This window comes from Scophthalmus maximus, chromosome 13 (assembly GCF_022379125.1).
Source record: "Scophthalmus maximus strain ysfricsl-2021 chromosome 13, ASM2237912v1, whole genome shotgun sequence".
In the NCBI taxonomy this organism is placed as follows: Eukaryota; Metazoa; Chordata; class Actinopteri; order Pleuronectiformes; family Scophthalmidae; genus Scophthalmus; species Scophthalmus maximus.
The window spans coordinates 6820330-6847045 of NC_061527.1; the positions used below are offsets into that span (position 1 = coordinate 6820330).

Sequence of the window (26716 nt, forward strand, 5' to 3'; positions counted from 1 at the left end):
GAAGATGAGCCCAAAGACAGCAAACGGTATAGAGCAGCTTTATGCAGGCATTAGAGCATCGGCCCAATCCGCGCCTGCTGCATGGAGCTTTGCATAGCATCCATTCAGATCTCTGACCAAACAACGCCTGCATCAACATCTTAAGCCCTACGTGGCAAGAAATCAGTGGCCTGATGGATGATGGGTGGGGGGGGGGCAGAATTGAAAAGAATGGAAATGACAAACAGGAGAGAATGAATGCAGGGAGATAAAATTAGTTAGTAAGCAGGTTTTATTATTATTATTTCTTTTTTTAAATGAAAAAAGGGGAACTTCGGACATGCAGATAGAGTTTAAACACCCACAGTAGACTAAAAGGCGCGAGGGGGATCAAAACATGAAAGACGGGGGAGGAGAAGAAAGAAAAACAGAGAGACCGTCCGCCGTCGTCTTCCCGAAGCTCATCCAGCTGAGTCACCCACTGCAGAGCGAGCGCAGAGCCGAGCCACCTCTGCTCTGCCGCGCTTTCATTTCACAGCGCAGGCTTTGATAAATTATCAAGCGAGCACAGTCACAGTCACCACGGCAGCTGTGAGGCCGGCACCGACACCGCTGCCTAACAAGCCCAAATTGATACAGTTGCAGGCACGACGCTAATGCGACCGCACCACATCAGCGTGTCGCGGGGCCGAGTGCGGGGCCGGACCTTCAAGCTCCGACACAAAGGATTTATTTAGGTTTGTGTTTTTAGGGGGTTCTAGAGTATATTACAACACATTAATAGTGGTCCTCACTGTCTCCTGTGCCGCGACGCAGCAGAGTCCGTCGGACAAGACGCAATTTAAATGTGTGTGACTGTGCAAGTGGCCCCGCTCTCTGCAGCCTCCGAGTTTAAATTAGCCACAGAGATAACGAAGCGCCAGATTAACGACCCCCACCCCCACCACGGGACTCGTGGCGTGTAAAACAATCAACACTCATCACTGATAACCACATAACTCCAACGGCACCGCCTACTACGGCTCGGCCGTACCAATCAAGCCCTCTTCACGCTCGGTTCGTTCCACTCAGGCAGGAGGAAGAGGCACGACCACAAACGTGTGTTACGTGCGGATCAGCAGGGACCGTGTTTCCTCACTCTGCAGTATCTCATCACTCTAAAAATAAGAAAAAAAACTCCTGTTATGTGATTAAATTACTTCCAGTGTCTTACATTACTTTTGTCCTTCCATCCATCCATGCCATCCCATTATCTATATCCTTAAAGGGTTGCATGGGGGTTGGAGACAATCCCTGCTGACAGTATTATTATTGTTATTACATCATGGAGAGGTTGCCGGTCCATCGCAGGGCTGACATGAAAAGCTCAGACTTGAACCCCGGAAAATATCTGGAAAACTGGGTCCAGGCATTTTCTTGAGTTTGTCTTCATGTCACAGATGACAAGCTCAGCGTGAAGAAAAGTGAAAACCCACGCAGACGGTCGGCTGGCAGATTGGAACGCAGATCATTCTCGGTTGAGGGCGACGGCGCGACACCACTGAACCGATGTGCCAAGCCTAGGTCTACTTTAAATTTACTGTTGTCATTTGTCCAAGTGTCAGAGGTAATCCTTCAGTGAGTCCACGACATCAGGGGGGAAAGGGCAAAAGGCCCTCGGGTTGAAAATAGCCTCATTGCTGCGGGGGGGGGTAATTTGATCATCTGGATGAGGACCTGAGAGAGGCTGGGTTCTTTTTACAGGCGTGGCAGACCTACAATGGATTTATCATCATAAACTGTATTTACAGCCACAATATCAGGCCCGATAGGGACAAACGGGAGAACATCAGCGCCGCTAATTCAAAGCAGCCGCGTCTTCACATGACACGTCTGTCAAATCGAGAATACATCGCATGAGTCACCACTGCCGCAGGTGGTTGGCGGGTTTGTTCCCTCTCATCAGACGAGACAGAAGCTTGGGCCAGCACGCGGCGGAGCATAAGGAACATGGGTGTCGGCGCAGACGGCCGCGCTGTCCGCCGTCTTCGCCGCTCACCAGCTCCTCCTCTGCGCTCGTCACCTTTTTGTGCAGAAACTTTTCCCGAACCCAACGTGAGGCCGAAGCGGTTCGCCGAGCGGTTCGCGATGACTGATGTAGTCAGCGAGGGAGAGGGACGTGGTGAGAAGCAGATCGCCCCTCCGGGACATATTTAGGCGATAAAAATGACAACAGTAAACAAGCCTGTAATTAAAAGCTCATCTCTTTTCCGTCTCCCCGGTGGCAGGAAGTGGATTGTTTTCTCCACAAGTCAGGATGGTTTACCCTAAAAGCTTCCGTGTCACTAATGTTTCCAGCTATTCATAGCAGATGAGAGGAAGTCTCTGTGTCTTGATGCATCAGCCAATGTGCTTAATTTGTCCGCCGGGCCTCAGCTCGCGTCCTCTGAGAACCCATCGTGCATCTTGATTAGTATGTCTCATCTTTTGGACATTATGCGGGCTAGTGTCACAAGTATAAGTATAGGTTTGAACTTTGAAAGCGGGTTGAAAACCTGTTCACTGTGGCCAAACGACAACGTGACTCATCTAACCGTTGCTTCCACTTGCAGCATCATCGCCACAGTGACCCCCTCTTCGGTGACCTCAAAATAATTTGCCGTCATTGTCATTATTAGCCGTCATTAGACTATTGGGGCTGTCCGGGAGTCACTGGCGTTTACCGCCTTCGTCCTCCCCGGTTCCATCACGCTCAACAGCCGCTGCGCGTTGACGAGCGAGAGGCGCGAAAGGAACGCGTTCGCGTGTGCTACTTTGTTCCAGAGGAGTCGGTTGTTGTCGCCCGACGCGCTCCGCCCGATCTCCGGGGCTGCGAGCATGTCGGCAGATGGTGAGTGCTGACAGGGGGCTCGCTCCCCAGTGCCGTACACCGGCCGCCAGCAGGCCGAGCCACACGGAGGCCTTTTTGGGGCACGCACGCTCGACACAAGGTGCTGGCAGACAGGTCAGCTTTAAACACAGTGCAGCGGGGAACTTACAAACACATGCGAGCGCTGAGAACAACGTTACACCCTCACCGTACTGTGCGGATAATAATAAGCCGAGCTGATTGTAATGATATAATCGATGAGGAAGAATTGACTCCGAGTGACCCCGGCCGACTGTGTACCGGGAGGAGGCTTGTTCTGATTGATGATTGATTTGACCCACGCCCCCGAAAGGTGTCAGCATTGAAGTTTAACACTCTGTTGAGTTCTCCTTCCTCCTTGTGCGAGGAGACAGAAATTGTGATTGTGAGGATACCAAGGTCCAGCACTGCTCGGAAATGTAGAAAATGTTGCCCATCTGCACATGCAGGCAGTCGCTCTAGATTTATAGATTGAAGAGATTGTAACTACACATCAGCTGCGGGCAAAGACACCAAGGTCAGTAACATACCGCAAAGTTGATACCACCACAGACAGTCAAGGCGGTTGCTGTCTGTTGTCTTCCGAGCAACGAGTCGAGAATATGATATGACTGAGTACAGGAAGTTAACGGTGGTGTCGTCATTTCTGAGACTCAAACTAAAACGCAGTAAAAATTCTAACCCAAATGGGCTGTTCTGGGATTTTTTTTTTTTAATAACAATGATGCATCATTCAAGTACTAATTTGTACATCGATTACCAAAGCTACAGAAGCACAAACCAAAATACTGGGAGACACTATAACTGGCAACCTGTTATCACGACACATCACCTGCTAACCCCCAATCCATCTCCACCCTAATCACCCCACATACACACACACATTAAAACCCCTAGTTCCTGCTCCTTTCGTTACCATGGAGACAGAGCAGAAGCCGTCTCCGTGGACAGAATTTTAAAAAAGAGAACGTCCCACCCTTGACATTTCAACCCCGCAAAGGCTCTCACACACACACACACACACACACACACACACACACACACACACACACACACACACACACACACACACACACACACACACACACACACACACACACACACACACACACACACACACACACACACACACACACACACACACACACACACACACACACACACGCAAACACATCTGCTTCCGTTGCCCGGACAAACACAAAAACACTGACACACCACGACGATTGCCATTCCTCGCATGCACACAGGCGCACACGGTGACGCTGTTAAAGTGATTACGCCGCGACGGGGCCGGAATATCACGTGATGAGAGATGAAACTACCAGTCCCCTCACCCTGATCCTGTCTCAGCCCAGACGCCTTGTTGATCACAGCCTGACCACTCACATGTCACCTGTCAGGGAGAGACAGGGAGGAGTGATTGAGGGGGTGTGTGTGTGTGTGTGTGTGTGTGTGTGTGTGTGCGTGCGTGCGTGCGTTTCAAAAATATGAACAAATGCAAACTTAAAAAAATCCGAGCAGGAGCACTGAATTTGTATACCGAACAAAGTATTCCATATTGCAACCAACCAACAAACATGACATCACTTTTCATTTTTAGAGTAGTTTGTTAATTTCCAAATGAAAAGGAAGATTCCTTGCGATTCCATTGGCCTCACAGATTAAGATCGTGCTCAGCCAAAGCTGGAGGAAGACGAGGAAGAAACTCCCCGTGAACCCCAGGACAACCGAAGGATCATGGGAATTAACCTTGTGAAAGGGAAATGTAATAAAGACGGACGGCTGGATCTTGTCTGTGTGTGCGTGTGTGACTGTATCTTTGTGAGAACGTGTCTGAAAAGTGAGGACATTTTGGTCTAATATGTCCTCACTTGATTACATACCCCTGGTGTGTAATCAAGTCCTAACCCTCAATCAGCGCTCCTCAAAATGCTGTTCAAATGTGAAGAACGCTTCAACTGATTAATCCACAGAAGTTTACGTGTACAAATGTGTGTATTTTTCCTTCTATTACTTAAGGAAGATGAATTATTTGTACCATTTATTTTTATGATTAGCCAGTTCTTCCGTAGGTCCTCTCCGTTTGACCTTTTCCCCAATAAAGCAATGGAATTTATTTACACTACAAAAATCAAATGCAGCTTTTAGCACGGTGTCTCCGTAAAATGACAGCCTTTTTGCTTTTAATAATCCAAAAGACCTTGTTGTGAACAGTTTCCACTGAAATCTTCTTATAATTAGGTGGCCGATCCGGTGAAAACTGAACCACATGTCATTGTATTGTCCGTTTTATCAGTTGAAAGTTGGACAATCAAACGAAGAAAGTGGGCAACTGCCCAAAAGACTAATTCATTTAAAATGAGTGACTGTATTTGCACCAGAATAAGCAAAACTATCTGCATAATTGCCAAACAGCCCTGTCTAATGGAGCAATCGTGTCAAAAATTAATTTTGTCGACAACAATGTGTTGACATATTCCGTAGCGATCAGTTACGGAAAAGAACTGCTGTAAATGAGCCAAAGTTTGTCAAAAAGAAACAAGTTGCATTCTTTCTTGCTCAGCCAGATGTTAATTAGGCTTCATTAAAAAGAGGATGGAAAGACAATTAATATTCTTGTGCACAACAGTGACCGGCCTTGTGTGTTTTGTAACCAAGCCACCGTGACCACTCAGGACCAGACATGTCGGATTTTACAGTTCATTACCCCTTCTCACACACACACACACACACACACACACACACACACACACACACACACACACACACACACACACACACACACACACACACACACACACAATGTGTCCATTATTGTACCAGCGTCTGCTTAGAGATGAAGAGGAACACACGGGGCACATGCGTGCAAATATTGGGAATGCACCGATGCAACTTTTGTGACCGCTGTATGAAACGGATACAAAAGCAGTTAAGTTAAGATGTTCATTCACTAACATTAAGTTTTTGGGGCTTGTGCAATTCCCAGAAAGTTTATTCCCTTGTGTTATTAGGATTTCATAGGGCTGTGTGATGTTTTTTCATCAAAGTGATATCGGGACCGCACAACATAGCGAATGTAGAGTGGAAAAATTAGTCAAGTAACTAGTCTGTTGTTGTCTCCTATAGCAATTTAAATGACAAACAAATTCACACAAACATAATGGAATAATAATATGGGAAGGTCACATCACAATACAGTATGATTATGCCGAAAGTTGAAGCTTAACATTGAAAGTGACAAAGAAACAGAATTTTAAAATCCTGCATATCTGTTTTATTATGATCTCTTTAATAATTACATTATTTAAGCAGTTACAGATGCATCAAGAGCGAGGACATTTATAAAAACTAAACATGCAGAAACAGAAACATGTTAAAACACTGTAGTACAGTGTAGTGTGTTTGTCATGGAACATTATTAATCTGGATCATTACGGGAACCCACGTGTTTGAAATTAAGTGAATAATCCCTGTTATTTATGATTATGTTTATACAGCAGTTACATTGTGCAGCATTTTCCAAACCAAGTAAACACTCTGGAACATATCACTTTATTACGTGAGCAGAAGGCTGCTTTGTCTCACACACACACACACACACACACACACACACACACACACACACACACACATGGGGGATACCTCGCAATTTGTCACATGGCAAACACAAACTATTAATCCTATTAAACTGAATACGTACTAGAGAGAGTGTGTGCAGGTGCATACTGTAGCAGCAAACACACACACACACACACACACACACACACACACACACACACACACACACACACACACACACACACACACACACACACACACACACACACACACACACACACACACACACACACACACACACACACACACACACACACACCTCCTACTGTCAATTAAGACCCCCCACGACTTTACATCGATCAGATCCCAGCTCCTTTCTGCGTCTGTGTTGACAAAGGATGCAAATTCAGACAGAGAGGCAGGCAGACAGAAAGGCAGGCAGGTTGGTCGTCACTGTTTGAAAGCTGGATTTAAATGTGTGCATCTTTGCCACTGTGCACTGAACACAGTGAACGTGACGACAGCAGGCCACACACACCCAACTCTAATCTGTAATGTAACCAGGTTTCCAGTTAAACAGCGGACTGTATAATTTCCATTCATTATGCAAACGGGACACTGACCTCTTCGCAGCTGCCAGATGTGTTTGCTGTGTGTATTATAGGCTTATACAGTCGAGCAGATATGTCATTTGTTGACATAAAGCGCGGCCCACACTTAATCTAAATATATTACAATCCTCAAGCTGTGAGTTTAATGAATTACTGTATGGAAACCCACATGGCTAAAGAAAAAAGTGTGTGATAAAGTCTCAGTCAGCTGGTTCGTATCCACTCTGTGGTTATTTTTTTGCTGCAAACACACTTTGGTTTAAGGTAGAAAAAGACTGTTTTCAGTTACAAATAAATGTCTGTGTAGTGTCTCAGGGAACTCGTAACTTTTTCCTGTATTGAACCAGAACTTGATCCGCCCCAAAATAAAATTTTCCACAACTGTACACTGTTTTTTAAAGGCCCCTGTTGTCATTCTGACAACGAATCAAGAGGGTGACGCTAGAAGTTGATTTGATTTAACCAGGACATTAAGAGTAACACAAAACAGAAAGATGCAAATGAATGTGTGGGGTTGAGGGATTAGACCACCCATAGTGAAAAAAACCATCTTTAAACTCTGCCTCTTATCCAATGTCATCTGGATTGAGACGCTCAAGGGATGAGTCCAACGTGGATGCGTGGAACTTCAAACTCGACATTTTTGTAAACACTGCTGGACAAAGTGCTAGAAATTTGATTTTGAAGACGATTTGTGTTTTATTTGCAGTTCGTAAAATGCTGTCTGTGTGTCTAAGTCCACGTTGAAAATTCATGAGGAAAAGCATAAACAACATCACAGTCACATCCGCAATTGTCAATTCAACTCCTACCAGTAATGATCCACATTAATAACCTACTAGAAGTGGTGTTCATGGCTTAGTTAGTCACTCCAGGCGGCTATCGCTCTGCCTGTCGTGTAGATGCTTCCAGCTCGCTGCCGGGCCACCGCCACCCGGCACAGTCATCCACACCTCAGAGCAGCAGACGCCAAATGACTCCGCAGTGTCCTACACACAACCTTGCAAGTCTTCTCTGTTTAACTTGAAGGTTCGTCTCCACAGACAGGTTTTCATTTGTTTGACCAACATCCTTCTGATCGGTTTAACCGTCTATTTACTTTTGACTTTACTTTCCCCAAGTCAACACGGTATCATACTGTTTACGCTGAAGATGATTTATGGCCCGAGAGACAAAATATGGACAAATGATGAGCAGCACAGGGCCACTCAAAAAAGGGGGGAAAAAGGAAGAAGTCTGTTTCAATTTAGGGTAAGTATTAAAAAAAGAAAGGGAGAAGAGACTTTTCGGTTAAAAGAGACAAGGATGGACATGACCAGATGAAGATGAATGTGACCAGAGTTCAAATAGACTGTCCTCTATAAATAATATATTTATATATTAAATAAATATATTAAATATTTGCAAAGCCAATCCTGGAAACACAAGAGGATTCCTTTGTAATTTATATACAGTAGATAGGATGTGCATGTGAAATATGAAATAATGTAAATTTGTAACTGTCCAGTAACCGAGCCAGTAATACGTTAACTCCGTGATGTAAATACAGGGTACAGCAGCAAGAGAGTTATTGCTGGAATAGTTAGAAGCTAATGGCACTTGCATCAGGAGCAACGCTGTCATTTTCACAATGCCTGCATCTATAATATCCTGCAAACTTATCTTAAATTTCCCTCTTGGAGCGGCGGCAAGTGCTATAAACCGCGGAGTTTGATGGTGTCATAGCGGCTCGGATGACTCAGGCGCATACTGTGTACCCGCCAATCTGGCATACAACCTTTGTCACATGTCATCACGCCTCCCTCCCATCTTTGCGGTCTGTCTCTTCTGTCATCTGCCACAGACGGCAGAAACACTGAGGAGAAAAACAAGTGCAAAGGGAGCTCTGAGCAAAGCGGGGATAACGGTGAACTCACAGACACATTTCTCCATCTATTATCATCGCAATTATTGGCGGTCGGTCAATTCATCTTTGGGGACATAACAACAGTCACTAGATAGGTGAGCACAAAGAAAGCGGTGGGGGAGCAGGAAATGCATCAGGCGCCGGCGCCCAGTCCCTCCTGGCCACAGTCAATTCTATATCCCTCTATTGATTTCAATTAAGATAACTGTTATTAGGGAAGCATGCACGACATGCAGTCGATAAACAGGTTGAGCAAATGCAGTGCACTGATGGATCGGAGTGAACGGCAGCGGAGGGAAGGGAGGCCATTGTTGCTGCGAGGGCAGCGGGTGGAAATGGAAGGAGACAGAGTGAGGAAGAGGGAGATTACATGAAATATCCTCTTAGCTTCAACACAAAGCAGCAGCAGCTAATGTGTTTAATAGTGGCAACCGGTTTTCTAAACTCTCCAGCGGTCTGGGCTGCAGTCTCGGAGCAAACTGGAAAAAGAGACGAGCGTTTTCCCCTTAAAACCCCTCAATTAATCTCTCTATGGTCTCCTGTTCTAAAAGGAAAAAGGAAAGTGTTTGTTTTAGACATACCTCGATGCCAAAAGTGCTTAAACATTTTAAATACAATGAATAACCCCGTGAAACCCTCACACAACTGTTATAAAGTTCCTACGTATGGGCCTTTCCTCCACGTTTGTGCAAGCGGTTAGAAATAACTTGAGGACGTGTGAATAATGGACGCATCATGCATCAGAGAGAAAGGGCCCGTGTTGTGCTTTGAATTAGTCATGACTGCCGGGGCAGACTTCACTCGGCTGCCGGTGACACGTTCAACCGCCGAGGAACGGGGAGGGAGCGGAGCCGCGAGAAAACACAGGGGGTGAGAGGAGACGGGAGCGGAGGAGGGGTGTCGCGAGGAATGAGCGGAGAAGGAGAGGAGAAGCCGGGAGAAGGGAATTAATTATTGCAGTCAGATGTGGTAGTGAACAACACGGGGCACACGCCAAAATGGTCTGGATCGTCGTCTGACCGCGCACGCACGCACGCACGCATATGCGAGAACATTACTAGCAGCTTGTTAGAAACATTTGCAGCCTTGTTGTTGTTTAACAAACAGAATAAAAGTCATTATCCCTGTCAACGTCATAAAAGACAAGACTATCCATCCATCCATTATCTGCACCACTTGGCCTTTGAGGGCCACGGGCGGGCTGGAGCCAATCCCAGGGGTAAGAACACGAGACAGGGAGTCACAAAATGTGAGGGAACGTTTCAACTAGTTCTAACTAGTTTTAACTACGGTCGCCGGGAGCAAGAGTTTCATGGTCAGCACCTTGACCCACAGACGACCAAGGTTTTTCCCAATCCCCTCGGTTTAATTTGTAGAAAAAAGAAAAATGTCCATTTGTGCTTTTACGGGGGTTTATGTTTGGAACTATTTTTTCGTCCGTCCAATGACTTCCTGACGTCTTGACACTCACTTTGTACAGATTAAACAAACGCTGAACATGCCGCCGACAAGCTGGTGTCGAAACGGTGTAGTTCTCCACCACTTAGAGCCGAGACGTCAGAACAGCAGCGAGGACGCAGTGCCGGGATCTCCACGCACGCCGCAAAGGGGTTAAGCTCTGAGATGAGGGCTGGGAGCCAGATCCAGCTGAGCCAAAGAAGAAGTCAGTAAAGATCAATTCCGAGAAGCCAAAAATGTTGCCGTGTAATCCTGTGATGTGCATGCATGTACTCCTCGGTGCTCTGGCTGCAGGAAATGTGCACAGTCTGGAGGCTCGGAAAAGGGGGATCGCAAAACGAGGACATTACAGGAGTCGAAGCAGGAGATTAATATAACGGACAGCTTTTGATGTCGTCGTCTTTGGAATTAGGGGTACACACGCAGCCACACGTTGAGCAGCACACGCCACAACTTCCCTCTGACTGACGTCGTATTGGTGCCAATGAGTCCAGCCGAGAAACTTCAGAGCAAACTTGAGGCGCCGCCGAGGAAAGGATGAAGAGAGAGTGACATTGCTGCACGTTGTCAAACAAAGTCATGGCGCGCTCCCCTCGACTCCCCTGCTCCCCCTAATCAATTGATCTGTGGGTTTGCTGCCAATTCTGTCACCAGCCTTGAGACAACACTGTGAGAGAGGTTAAGGGAGTCTGAGGCCTCTCCTTGCTGCTGAATACATATTAAAACACGTCGCAAAGCTTGTGCATTGTGCATTCTGTTGCCATTCTAAAATAGTCGTCCAGCAGGGCTTCTGTGGGGCTCAGCGAGCTCAACGTACGACTTTGAAGATCATTCAAGACAATAACGAAGGCAGTTGAAGGTGTACATTATTTAACAAGAGTGGAACGGAGACTGCGGAGGAAATTGAGGACGACAGCTGCTACAACCCAGAACTGTGTGTACCCACGAGCAATGTGTTTTCTCCTTTACACCCAATGTTCCTGATTTGAGTTTTTTTCTTGAACAACTGACTTCTTTTCAAGCAGCTTCGACCAAGTCCCAAAGTGCACCGCTGTCGAGCCAGATCTCGTTGAACTTGCACTGACCCATATTAGATGAAAGCAATGTCGACAATTTTTTTGTTAATGTTTTTTGGGGGGATTTGAGGAGACGCCCGTTAACAATGACACACTTGCAGGGTGTGCTCTGACAAATTCTGACCCAGTTGAACGGTTTGCATTATTAGTTTTGTTTTGTATTTTTGCTACACCATGGTCAATAGATATTTCTCCCCAAAATGCCATATGTGGGTTAATACAACACTAGATGTAAAGTTAATTTCATGTTTCCATCACTTGTGGAGACCTGTGAAAAGCCTTTTGAAACACTGCATGAGACATTTTAAGGCCTACAATTCAGATCATTGTATTTTAGACTTTTGTTTTTAAAAACCCTGTACAAGAACAAGGTCAAAGACGAAGGTTTGGTCTTGATTTAGCTTTTAGAACAGAACATTTGTGAAGCTCTGGCTTCTCTGTGGTTCACTGGAAAAGGATGAAGACGTTTTCATTACAACGGGGTGTTCACTTAGACATTTCAGAGCTCTTGTGACGCTGTAAAGATACGTGCTGTTTTTTCTCCAAAACAAGATTTCTTGTATCCCAACTGTGGCTTATTGATGGTCAAGGTGGAGCTGTGACTGATGGGAGACACAACAAGTCTTTTCATTAACAGAAGGACTGCATTTGTAAGATTTCAAGAAAGAAAGTCACCAACGTGGACAGGAAACATGTCCTTGCTCTCCACGGATTTCATCTGGGTGCTTGACTGCTTGCGATACTGAGACACACATGTTTATGTGTGCGAGTGTTTGCATCAATTGCAGTTCTTCCGTGGCTCTTTGGTCTGATCAGTGGTTCACGGCACCTCCGCGGCTTCGGTACGACTGACCTTCAAATGCCAGGCTCATCGGCTCAGAGCTCGATGCCTCCTGGAACAATCCTAAAAGGTTACGTATGAGAGTGGAAACAGAGTGGGAGGACTCCTGGAAGACTCGCAGTCAATGAGCTAATGGGGATAAGGTAAGAAGAGAGATAAAGACAGAAATACAAAAACAGTGGAGAGGCCAGTGCAGACAGTTGCGCAAAAGATCCTCAGAAGAACTGTCATTTTTCAAAAAGTACGCATGTCATTTACAAGGAAAGAGGCGACGCGCAACCCAATAATTTCTATACAACTTTAGGAGTACTATAGTTAGTGTTCATAAGCCAACATGACATTCTGCTGCCACTTATGCTATTTTAGAACCGTGACAACGTCGTACCCTTTCATGGTTGAGATCCCAATGGACATTCGGGAGGGAGAGGACGCGTTAGAGACACAAATAAATCAGGCAAAAGAAAGATACAGAAAGAATAAATTACAAAGAAAACTTTTGGGTTTTTTTTTTCTAGGCCACGTCCTCTGAAATGTTATTCCAGCCAACCATTTGTCATGCCAATTAAAACTATGGCCGGTGTGTGTGTGTGTGTGTGTGTGTGTGTGTGTGTGTGTGTGCCACTCACTGCTCCACTGGAATGTCTTCCTCAGTAACTTCTCTATGAAGCTCTAAATATAAATTTCCCTAATCTATATTTTTTCCTCCCTACCATCAATCTTTGGATACTTTTGGTGTGTGTCTGTGTGCGCGTTTTGTCTCTGTGTACAGTATACCTCTATACGAGCGTGTTTATCTGCATGCATGACGTGTATTTATGTGTGTGTGTGTGTGTGTGTGTGTGTGTGTGTTTCCACTGCGCCCCCTGGAATGTTTTCCAATATGAAGTCTCTCCCACATGCCACTGATTTATGATGTTTCCATCAAGTGTTGGACTTGAGCAGGCAGGAAGGCCCCTTCCTGGGAGCAATGAGCTGGTCCACAGATCCAGCGTTGGAGATATCTGGCCACTAGGTTGATGGTTCCTTGCAGTATGTTGTTGTAAACTTTTGTGTTGTGGAATTGGTCCTTTAAAAAAAACAAAGAAGAATTGCGTTGCACTGTGTTGTGACGCAAAGACCCTCATTAAATCTTTCTGGGACTTGTGCCACAGTAGCCCTTCTGTGGGTTGGGACTAGATGGCACAGGCTTTGTTGCCCTCACACATTGATGACGTGATGGTTCTTGGTTTGTCCGTCTTCCGACGAGTGTCAGGAGCTACTCTCCACCGCTGACCTGATGCTCCGACCCTGATGTCGTCTGGGTGTACCAATTTGACCCTCACCGATAGATGTAGACTAACAGAAGGCAACAGTTCACTTCCTGTCTGCTATATCCCGAACCCTAAGTCTAACTCCATTTTGGTCTCTATCCACTTCATTTGATATAAAAAGACAATAGATTGTCTGAAAAACAGAGCCAACGCATTGAGTAGATGTTACGAATTTTTTCCTGGGAAAACCGTTGACCTGCTGGTGGCGCTAGACGAAAAGTCAGGTGATCATGAATGTCGCCACAATTCACCCTGCGGGGAATATGAATATGTTTAACAAATTTCATAATCCAATTGAAAGGTTTTTGAGACATTTTTCCACAAAGATGCATCTCTCAGTGGTTCTAGAAGAAAAGGTTCATCCTGTGGGGACTACGAATATCTGAACTAGTTTTTCAGCTTACGAAGAGAACAGACGCTCAGTCGGACCGCCGCTCTCCACTAGAAAGGAAAAACTATAGTTAACAATTGCTTTACATTCTTTTCCTATAAGATTAAATTAAGTATAATAAGTTCCAATTATGGTGAAAAAAAAAAAAAAACGGCCCATAGAGAACACAGTGTTCATTGTCTCCCAGACTTCTAGTTACGATTAACCAGATCCGGGAATGTATGATTTACTGGAACGCATCCTGCTGTTTATTAATAGCAACTCAAATATTATACATGGAGCCTGCCAGATTTCTTTTTGTAGCATAGAGACATGGTAGCTGAATGATAAATTCTCATCCGCTGCATCAGGAACATCTGAATGGGATTGTTCTTGGTGAAAGCCACATACAGAACTGAAAATATTGTTTGTTCATTGTGAAATGACAGCAATTTTCATTGCTTGTCTGTTTGTTTGTTTTTTTCTTCTCAATACAACCCAATATAACAGACCTCTGACCAACACAAAGTTCATTTACATCCAACTTTTGGCCATTGGGCGACTGGAAATTTAAAATACCTAAATTACCAATGTTGCCATGTGTACCGTTTGCCCAGCTACATTACATTAAGCAAAAGCAGGCAATTAATATGCATAAAAAGGTTGAAAACACCCCAAAAAATATTTACAAAAATGATACAAAACATGAAGTTATACCGTACAAGTAGCCATTCGAGCCACTCATGTTGAAATGTTGGACACAAGGGTCATTACAGAAGCCAGGGCAGTGTGTAAAAAGGCCTCTCACAGTTTGCATGTGTATAAATCAATGTGACACTAACTAAACAAGTGCTGCTAGAGAGCCAGGATAATGAACAGAGATGGGCTGAAGGCAAACAGAGTCTAAATTAGGGGACGGACATGATGGAGAGTGCGGAGAAGGCAGGTGGAAAATGACATGAAAGACAGAATGTGGGCAGTTACTACTGCGGAGCAGATCTGGGGGGAACGTTGTTTCCCAGCATTCAATTCAATCTTTTTAGGGTGCAGAGAATTTTAATCGATGTACCCAAACAAAACAAAAGAAACTAGTAACATAAGTTGACTAGTCTCATGTGTTTAACCCCTGTAAAGTGGCATACTTGTTCTCAGCAGCAGCCTGCCAATACATGGGAAGTCTTTGGCCTCTGGAGGCTGCCAAAAAACAAATTACACGCTATACTAGACAGACATTCAGACGCTGCAGAAATCTTCCCGGTCTTTATCGCTGACTGACACACGAATATCGGCACAAGCAGCCCAAACAAAAAAGTTGCCTGTGGGGACCCAAAGCTCAGGACGGGTCAATTTTGATGTGGGACACAAATCGGAGAGTGGTCACAGGTCATCGGGGACAAAATGAAAACACACAGTCATCAGGTGCACAATGTCGGAAGACTGGAGAGAGACACGTACACAGACAGAGAGGTCGACTTTTTTTGGAAGTGGAAAGACTCTGCCATTATTTCAGTTCCAACAACCCAGCACGGACAAAGGCCACATCACTATTTAACAAACAGCTTTCTGTACACCGATGATATAGAATGAACGCACGCACGCACGCACGCACGCACGCACGCACGCACGCACGCACGCACGCACGCACGCACGCACGCACGCACGCACGCACGCACGCACGCACACACACACACACACACACACACACACACACACACACACACACACACACACACACACACACACACACACACACACACACACACACACACACACACACACACACACACACACACACACACACACACACACCCTCTGCACACCATACCACTTAACGATTCGGAATTTTCAAAGATCTACTGTGTCCTGTTTGTGTTTATCTGGCGGTGTAAACCGCGCAATGCATGACAGGTGAAAAAGATTTATCCAAAATCTATATACCATTAATTTTTAATTCAAAACCACACAAGTTCAAGGAGCAATTTCATCTGTGGGACCATGGGGGGAAATAAAAAAACAAACAAACAGGGGGATAGCCTGCTGCGAAATGTTTTCTTTAACTGCTTACAGATATATTTCTTTCTTCCTTTTTTTTATGTAGGCAAGGGACGTGTCTTGGAAATGAAAACAAAGTGTGAAACATTCGAGCTGTAAACCAGGTTAAAGGTGAGGGAGAGGATGGGGTCGTATGCTAAACAACATATATTCTCTATGATTTAATATCTTATCACAGCACAGACTTGAACACATTTCCATTACAGACTGACGACAACACTTGCTTTTACAAAGGCAACTGCAAAAATGTCGAAAACATGTCTGACAAAACACATGCAATGCCAGTACTATTATATAGTTTCTATAAAAAGATAACTACGAACTCCAGCATATCCAACGTTCCCTCTTTTTCCTCCAACCTCCCAGGTTTACGGTGTCTCTATCACACACTTGGACACACACACAAACAATATACCCAAATCCTCACATGCATGAGCGCAAACTAACTCTGAGCCTCTCTACAAGTCCAATTTTATTTACATCAGAATGTGCAGGTGCACACACACACACACACACACACACTCTCATACTGCATATAAGAAAGTGTGTGGGCATTGGTTTCCCCATAGGCCTGTGGTGACAATGAGTCAAGGAGACAGGGGATGTGCACACACGTAGAAATCACAGGCAAAGATGGACTCACTGTACATGCGCCCAGTCACTCACACACACACACACACACACACACACTGTACACACACCTTCCAACACTCACTCTGTACTGGTGTGCGCAAAGAAAACCGTTGTGCCGTATGGAACGAGCGGTGACGAACGGGACAATGTTGACAACAACGAGAAAGAGGGGAGAAGACCAAGATGACGACAGTGACGACAAGGAACGTGCCAATGTGTGAAATGTGTTTTTACCAAAACTTTGTTCATCAGAGAGCGGCACGGAGAATCCTTGTGTACGATCGCATTTCGGACCGGGCACCTTGGAGCCAGACAGTTAACAGACACCGTGTCCCTGCTGAGTTAAATCTCACATCCACATTACAGTACCGACAGTGTTGTTGGTAATGCAGCAAGTAATCTTTGTTTTAATCACATGATTGTACCATAATTGCATTACAAGTTGAGGTTTCACAGTATGAAGACATTAATCGTGAGATTAACTGATAAATTGGGACACAAGTCTGCTGACAGGCAGGGATCGTTCGAGCCTGGTGCTATAGTTTGTTTCGGTAAAAACACGCATTTCCCTGAGAGGGGTCTTAAAGCCTTTCATTTTCAAGGTTTACAAACTATTGATTTTTCCAAGAGGAAACCAAAATCCACCCCCTAATCTTTCCTCAGGCCACGTGCGTCACACAGTAGGTAGACGCATTCTGTTTCGCATAGCTGCCACTCGGCTGCTTCTTTTGCTTCAACAAACAGTCCTGGTTGCCGAGGACACGTGAGCTGCCGCTTTGGTGCGTTAAACCGTACAAACGGCAACGCAAGTGAGGAAACGCTTCAGTAGTATTTTCACAAGATGACTGATCGGACAAAGGAATGAAAAGTTCTAATGGATCGACAAGTCCGCGGGGAAACAAATGTTCACTCTCTCCGTTTAAAAAAAAAAAAAAATATGTTGTGCTCAAGTGAAACAACTTCTGAATAACTTCTGCCGCAACAACTTCAGTTTCCTGATGCGGCGAGTCTGCACTCATTCGATAAGATAAAGCACAACGCAGCGGCGCCTTGCTTTTTGCATCGCTGCACATTGTTGTCAGCTGGAAAAAAAAAGGAAAAAATGGGATGCTGCCACAGTCCCTTTCTGTCAGTGTGACAGACAGCAATCAAATGGAGGATAATCGCCGCTTCTTTCCTCGTGAGCACAGAGAAGGGGAAAAGGCAGAGTACTGTGCTGCTGCATTCTCCTGACTTCAGCTCACACAAATGGTGCTTTAGAGCTCCTGTTATTAACGAATGCTTGTGCGTCTCTGAATGGACTGAATAGAATATACAGCTGGTACTTCACGCAGACACACGGACACACACTATCACGAGTAACCGACCGACGACACAGGATGGAGGCAAGCTCCCGGAACCAAGAAGTATGTGCATGTCGCGAACACACGTGCTTGATCAGTTATGCAGTTTGCAATACGTTCAAGACATAATTTGCAGTTGTAGCTGCCCTAAGAAGCAGGGTATGAATAGATGCATGGTCCTTTGAAGCATAGGAGAACCCCATTATCTACCTCCAAACTGAAATGGCAACTAATTGCTCTAATTTTGTGTCTCATTCTCCCCAGCTGCTTTTATTCAGTTCCTCTCCCTTCATGGTGATGCTACGAGTCCATGTGAAAGACAAACGAGTCGCACCTTATACAGCAACTGACAAATATTAAAAGAAGAGGCTGACTTCAGCATCAACAATTTCATTACAGAGATCCCGTCATCATCGGAGGCTAGATGGCAAGAGGGATGGGGGGGGGGGGGGGGGAAGGGATGAGTAGGGAATATAATGAAGACGAATGGGGTTTCCTATGTTTCCTGAATGCTTCATGCCACATTTTGTGTCTGCAGTTCTAGAATAGCAACAAAAAAAAAGGGAGAAATAATTCAGACGCATTTAAATGAATCACTGTGTAACATACGGTTGGGTTTGTCAGTGGTTTAACATTGTATGACAATTGTTAAACCTGACACTGAGTAAATATGTATTTAATCCATATCCAGTGAAAAGCAATATTCTGCTGAAATAGTGCACTTGGTTATTAACTCTACCTCATTGAATCCTTCAAATACTGTATATAATGGCTGGTTTAGCATTGATGATCCCACTAAGAATCAATCTCGAGCTCCGAGGTGAAATATGTTTTTGTTCTTTTTTTAACTTAACCACAACAAGGTGGTCATATTTGGAGCTTTATCTGTAATGATACCGACCCATGACTGTAAGTGTAATGAGCAATTCTGCTTTGCTACATGAGGGAAACATGCAGTGAAGTATTTGATAAAAAAGATAACTCTTTAGGCTTCGCCAGTGGGACAAGAGCTAAATACAGTAACCAGTGTTCACTGGTGAAAAGCAAAAGCCCCGACAGACCACAGGGAGTACAAAGGGGGCAATGGTGGGATGACAGGCAATGCACTTTGTCAGTCAAATTCAAACTGACAGCAGTGTAAGTACATGGTACAGTATGTTCTTTACAGTAGCTTAAAGCAACCACCAGGACATCCCTGGGGAACGAGCAGTTACCTTCCCATCAGCCCTTTACCAGTGCATGCATGCACACTTAAAGACCGCTTCAGTTAATTAAGCAGTCAAGTTGGCTAACGTGTGTGTGTGTGTGTGTGTGTCAACATCAGGGAGTTCTTTCTCTTTGTAAAAATCTGACTGGCTCTTAATGTGGAAATGTTGACTCCCTCATGTTGCTTTATTGAGAGTGGCTGTATGTTAAACCCGGAGGCCGGGCTAATAATGCAATTACGGAGCAGTTGTGAAATGAACGTGAGCAAAATGAGAATTTGATAAGCCATGGCTGTTGTGTGCTGCAAACATGTAAAGGGGGTGTGAAACATGTCGTCCATAACCTAGTGACAAGATCGCATCCCTTTAAACCTAAATCCCAGCCAAGATAATCACACACACACACACACACACATACACTGTTGACACACACAACGTTGATCCCTTCATACTCCTTCACCCATCCGTAATAGTTAACTTTCTGCTCGGCTGGTTCAGTACAGGGTGACAGCAGAGAGAGATGGAGGTCACTGAACCGAGTGCAGTATGAGAGAACGAAGAGGAGGAGGAGGAGGAGGAGGAGGAGGAGGAGGAGGCGGGAGGAGGAGGCAGAGGACAGGGGAGGAGGTAGCCCAGATCCAGACCTCTCTGAATCACTGTCCGCGTCACCAAATTCATCAGTGACTCAAAAAAGGGCCGATGCTGCTCTTGTGAAGAGCTGTTTCAGAACCGTAATCAGAACCTTTGTGGGCGGGACAAACGTGGTTTGAGCAATATCTTCATGGTTGAATGCACTTATTGTTTGGACAAAAGTGTCAGCTAAATGAATGTAATGGAATATGTAGGCCACTGCAGCGGCTAGCTGTTAGATAGTTGTTTGTCGCGGCCGCTCTCGTCTGACATCAGCAGCACCCACGCTGGGACAGGGACTACTACAAGTAACAACTACGCTGGCAAGATGTCGAGGAAAAAAAGGGTCAAACATCTGGAATGACGTGACCTGGCAGATCACGAATCTACAATGACTTTGGGACAGCGACGTGCTAAGAATCGATCAAAAATGGCAAATTATTACCATGCCATGCAAGCGATAGGGAAATGTTACTAAGTTTGTCATCGAGACTTTGACGGAAAGTGACTCGGGTGTTCATATAGACATACGGCCAAATCCAGATTAACCTGGCCTCCCTGTAGGGAACCCCTTTTACGTGTGAACTACCATAAGTTATCCTGACACAGAAACAGAAAAAATTGGGAAAGTTAAAAAAAAAACGTCACTTTTAAATAAAAAAAATTTCATGGCTGAAAACTGACCCCGTGCCTGAAATTCGCAAAGGAGCGGCAGGACATTAAGTAATTCATGCGTATAGGCTGAAGACAAGGCAGGGTCACAATGTACAGTAAGATGTCATAGTATATCAGAATGTAGGCTGGATCCTCGGGCCGTGTGCTGTGTAATGAAATGAGCAGTCGGCACAAACACACAGGCTGAAGCAATAACAATTATCTTGTCAAGCCTTCCCCCCGACGTTCACATCAAGATGATTCTGGGTGAGTCACAGAGGCGAACGGAGAAAGGAAACAAATCAATAGCAGACGGAGCGCCGGACAGGGTTGACGGACGGATATTTAGGTTGACATTTTGGCTCCCGTGCAGAGCGACGTCTCATGTGTTGTTGACCGGGGGCCGGCTCCGCTGTGTTAAGTGGGGTCTACATTTTTCTGTTCATCCGTCTTCCTCTCTCTATATACACACACACAGCGTGTGCATTTCCTTCCCTCCGCCTCTTTTATCTGTCCCTCTTGCATTTCCTGGTATCTCTGCGCCCCCCTGAAAGTCTCTGATGAACGTGAGATGATCTTTATAGGTGTTCGGTAATATATAGCAGTTACATTTACATTCATTTACAAGAATAAGTGTGTATATTACACACTGAGTAATATGTTAAACATTTCTGGGGAGGAAAGAGAGCTTTTTTCCTTTAATCTTCAGTATCTTGCCTCTTCTCCCTTCGTCCCATTCCCACGGCAGTTGCTCACTTCCCTCCAATCTCCCTCTCTCTCCTTAATGTGCTTTCTGTGTGAGTGGAAGACGGAGCAGTCATTTCGCCTCAGCGAGGCCATCAAACATTTACATCGTGTGGTGCTTTGGAGTGCAAAAGAGAGGCGGCACACGTACAGGATGGAGAAGAAAGGGATGCCTGCAAACGCAGAAGGAAAGAAGACGGACACGCGCGCAAAGAAAGGAACAGGCGGGAAGAGCAAAAACTTCAGGGAGAGACGCACACGGACAAATAGAGTGTAAAAGACAGCGGCAGACAGAGAAGGAGACAGGAGAGCAGCGGAACAGCTCGAACAGAAGAGGCATTGTCTGGGTGCCAGTGGGTCAGGAGTTCACCAGTGACCGTGGCCAAATGATGCTGCCATGAGTTATAGCAAGTTTGGAATTGAGAATTGATCACACAAGAGTTTAGGGAAAACTTGCCCTGTTTTTGGGGATTCACGATTGGCAGCAGATTTTCATTTAAAATATGAGACGGTAAAAAAAAAAATGTCCAGGCCTTGAACAGAATATATGGTATTGTGACCATAAATGAATGAATCCAATTTCATCATCACTTTTATTTGTCCGTTAACAATAACACAAAATGTTAATCAGTGATAATTAATTCAGTGCTATATTCTGGACAATATATAAAAACGTTCCTCTTTTTTTCGTGTTCCTTCTGTCCAAAATATCCCAAGGTCTATGTGGTCATACCCTGAAGGACTCAGGAAAGATTTTCTTTTCACGGAAAAATGGATTATAACATTTTCGGGACACAGAGACATAGCCGACGTCATGGAATAAAACAGCAATTAATCTTGAAATTCACCTGATTAATCACATATATTAAAAAAATATATATGTTCATTTTGACCTAATATGTACAGTTTGCCTGATGAAATTTAAGAGATGGATAATATGGATGTAAAAAACACCTGGTCCTGGTTGGCCAGTGCCATTTTCTCTCCGACCTCAATGCCACGCCTGTTGATTTTCCCCTTTGGTCTCTTTATAGTAATGTTTACCGTGCTCTCTTTTTCCAATTCCATTTTGACCTTTGTACCGGTCACTTTTAGAATGTTCCAAAAAGAGCACGTAGACCTCAGGTGTCTTAACTCAAGCACACTTTTTTCGTATGGATGGCTGTTAGCGGGCTGGACAAGCAGTAAGCGCCTGTAATGGGTGTTGCCGTGTCTCCTGGATCAAGCTCACTTAGAGCCGTGGAGCAAACAAGGCAGAGGACACCACTGACAGCTCTAAGGTTGCTTTAAATGAAGCGATTGTCCTCGTTTTTATTCCTGCGTTTCCCAATCTGTACCCACCCAACCCCCCACAAATCTCTCTCTGCACAGAAATAGCCTAGGAGAGGGAAGAGATAAACAAGACACGAGTCCCCATTCTGAGGAGAGCCAAATCACCCATCACCTTAATAAATGCAATATGCATAGTTAATATACATAGTTATGACATAAACATGCAGAGGGAAAAAACACACATATTTACATATTATCTCCATGATAAATCAGCCATCGTGTTTAAGCCTGCAATAAACGCTACAGCTCACAGCATGCTGGCGCAGATTCATATCTGAACACATTTCCTTTTTCTTCTTCCTATCCCACCACAGAGCCTCAATGTATTTGACCAGTGACAAGCCCGCTTTATCATGTTACCACAGAGCTGTTGTGATGTGTGGTGTGCTGTATGCATAGGTGGCCATATGCCAGTTCCTCCTTTTTCCAGATGATAGTTTTTTACGCCTTCACAAGCCCTTGCAGAATGATGAAAACAAAACATCCCCATCGTCTACGCCGCTGCCAAACGTGAACAAATTGGACTGCTGGTGTTTATGAGGGACAAGAGTCACCTTGAAGCTTTTGTACTCAAATCACAGCAGCCTTTTTCCCTCTCCCCTAATCCATACATTGCATAACACAGCGAGCCTAGTATAGTGCCTAAATGCTGCAAAATACAGAGGTAGACTCAGGAAATGGGGTGGGGGGTGGGGTAGCCAAGGAAGATAATAACATCCGATAATAATCTGGAATGAGGGATTTTTAAAGAATAATACTTGAATATACGATTTTTTTTTTTGTGACATTCTGACCTTGTTTAATTGAGAAAGTCAGATTCAAAGTCCCTGCGCCGGGAGAAACAAAATCACATTTATGTATTGTGCGATGTCGCGATATACTTGTCGTTTTGTGTTCGAGCTCGTGTTGTGTTATGAAGACATCCATTTGGTGACTGGGGTTGTGAACCAAAGAAGGTTAAGAACCACCAGGTTACATAATGCACCCAACTCTGCCTCCACATCACTGCAGCCTTCCAAAAAACAAGGACTGATCAACACACACACTCACACACACACACACACACACACACACACACACACACACACACACACACACACACACACACACACACACACACACACACACACACACACACACACACACACACACACACACACACACACACACACACACTCACTCTCTCACACACACACACACACGCACACGCACACACACACACAAATTTCACCCAGGTACAGGGCAGACATACACTACATCAAAATGGAGGACAGGGCAGTCTACTGGATGTGATGTTATTCTATTATGTAATCGTCTAACCCAGTGACAAATCACCAGGCAGCAGCCCAATCATACATTTTTGACCCCACTTATCGGGATTTAACTCATCCAACCCCCCACCCCCGCCCCTTTACTCTCTCCTTTAGAGCGATGAAGCTTTTTTTCTGTCATCCATCTCATTTTCTCCACCTGCATTTGTCTCACCTTCCCTGGGATATTTTTGTCTCTAACACATCTAGACGTGACTCTGTCCTACTCCCAGCTCTCACCCTGTTTTGTTCCTTCCTGCGATAGTTGTCCTCTCAACCATTTCCTCTCACTGGCTGTCACCCTTGATACCCTCCTCCCCAATTCCCCAACAGTTTAACCCCATTATGTCTCCTTTGTTTCCTCCCTCCACTCACCATCTTACCTCCCATTACTTTCATCCTTTTCCACACTTTCCCGCAATTCACTTCTCTGTACGCCTCAAACCTGCGGCTCTCCCCACTTTATTTTTTTTCAATGACCCCCGCCCCCAGGCCTTACCATGTGTGCGCTACGGTGAAGCGCCGCCTCTGTCGGATGCTCTTGTTGACCATCAGCTTGCGAAAGAGCCGCGGGGAGCTTCTGGGGGACAACTTGGGGGACGTGGCGCCCCTCTTCCCTCCCACCACCCCTGGCATCTTGGGGGGCTCCAGCTCCAGGTGCATGTGCTCCTTGAATGTCCGGATGCAGGAGTCCATGTCCACGCTCAGCTCGTTGGACGACATCCCTGCAGGCTGGGCTCAGTTCTGCGAGGCGGACTTTTATCCCTCGTGTCAATTGCAGTCCCGCCAGCCGGTCGTGTACAGCCAAATGTGTCCTTCCCTTGCCTTGTCCAGAAACAGAGGAGTTGTTGTGGCGGAAAGATTGCGTCTACCTTACACACAAACCAACCCAGGCCAGATCACACGTGCCTTTTTTTGTTGTTTGTCTTGCCTCTATCTTCCCCCTGTTCCCCCCTGTTCTTCAGCGTTTCGGGGAATTGCCCAGGCAGCAGTCTTTCCGTCGGCTCATTCACCGTGCTTTCCTGATGTTCATCAGGCGCTCCTGGAGGAGCTTTACCCGCAGCAGGATCACCCCTCGCTCCTTCCGAGGCGGAAGAATTCCGCTTTTCAATGCCGCTTCTCTTCCATCTCCCTCCTGGTTCTGGTGTCTGTTAAGTGCACGTCCCGGTGCACTGTAACTCCTGCTGTCTCTCCGACACAGTTGGTGCCTGCTAAATGCACAACTCAGTACCAGCTCTTCCCCCTCAGTCCATCAAAGCAGCTCGATGGTGGAGGATCTCCCCTTATGAAAGATTCAGGAGGGCTGAAAACTGCTCTCTGCCTCCTCCCGTCTTACTCTCCCTCCATCCATCACTGCTTGACTGACCTCCTCTCTCTGCAAACAACCTCCACCTCTTCCGAAAGGCACCCCCGGTGTGGCAGGGAGGGACTCCCGCTATGCCAAGCCCGCGGTCAGATTTCCCTTCACCCGCACACGCAGAGCAGCGAGCGGAGCAGCGAACAGCATGCAAGGCAAATGCTTCACTTGCTGTTTCATTCAGAATATACACAAGGAGCCGAGAGCAGGCACGCAGTGCGCTCAAGCCACGCCCCCCCCTCCGATGGTGATTGGCCGGTGGCTGTTGTGACGACAGGCAGGCAGGCACAGTAACAGGTTGTCAGATTTATTATTTATTTTCGGTTTAGCCGGGATTTGTGGTAATGTTGCCGATGATGTTGTGACCTTTAGTGAGACAGGAAAACCGGTGAGCTCGGGCCAAGAAAAAAAAAAAAAGGCAATTTGGAAAGGAGCTAAAAACACAAACAGCTTAACGGGCGTCAGCGAGCGGAAACATACACACGGCTCAAAGGTCAACTGATTCAAATAAAACACTCAAAAAGCATGCATTCATGCCAGGACACAAGAGTCCTGTTGCACTGAAAAGGCAACCACATATTTACATGATACACTAAGTATATTCCATCACAATCCAGCCAACATTTTCTCTCTGGTACACACACTCACACACACAAAGTTATACCCATTCGTAACTCTGTCTGGATGGAAACTATTAAACCATGACATTTGCTACAGTATGTAGAGAATAGACGGAGACGTATGTGTACACACACACACACACACACACACACACACACACACACACACACACACACACACACACACACACACACACACACACACACACACACACACACACACACACACACACACACACACACACACACACACACACACACACACACACACACACAGAGGGCTTTTTCTGAGTGATGAAAAGAAAACACAGAAAAGAAGAGGGGCAGTGCACTGGAGGTCGAGAGACGGAGGAGAAAACCCCCAAAAGGAACATCAGAGGAGGCGGAATGGCAGCGTGACGAGCATTGGAAACGCGAGCGCTCGGCTCGTCTGCTCTGTGGACCCATTTGTTTTGGTTGTGAGTCACTGACGATTGTGAGCCATCCAAGCATGCAGCGCTTTCTCACTAGATGCTTGCCAATAAACCCATTCAAAATACTCTCTCCAAGCTCGTATATGAAAGGAGAAAACACTCGTAGTATTATGAGGCGTCACAGGAGAGCAACAGGCTAGAGTCCGTTGTTTGTGCTTTAAAAAAACGGCCGGCGATGCGCGGCATTCCCTGGCCTCTTCTTTTTTACCCCCCTCTTTCCTAGTTTAGTCCAAATAATTAAAGTTTAACGGGGCAAACAGGCTAAACGCGTGCTTTGTCGAGCACGAGTTTAGCCTAGCAAATGCTTGACCAAGTAAACGCTGGACATTGCGGTAAAAATAATCTCTTAATCTCTCACTGTTATTTT

The 26716-nt window shown here is 45.5% G+C and overlaps 1 protein-coding gene across 2 annotated transcripts in view; it reads right to left on the reverse strand.

Annotated features, from left to right (window-relative positions):
• The window catches only part of pde4ba (phosphodiesterase 4B, cAMP-specific a), a 145014-nt gene that overhangs the window by 81070 nt on the left and 37228 nt on the right, over nt 1-26716 (reverse strand). The window contains exon 1 of one of the 2 annotated variants that reach the window (XM_035648891.2): nt 24399-25410. The exons of the other annotated variant lie outside the window; for it this stretch is intronic. Within the exon in view, the coding sequence (XP_035504784.1) occupies nt 24399-24622 (224 nt within the window). The 5' untranslated portion in view covers nt 24623-25410. Of the gene's footprint in view, nt 1-24398; nt 25411-26716 lie in introns of those variants that run through there. 2 annotated transcript variants of the gene reach the window in all.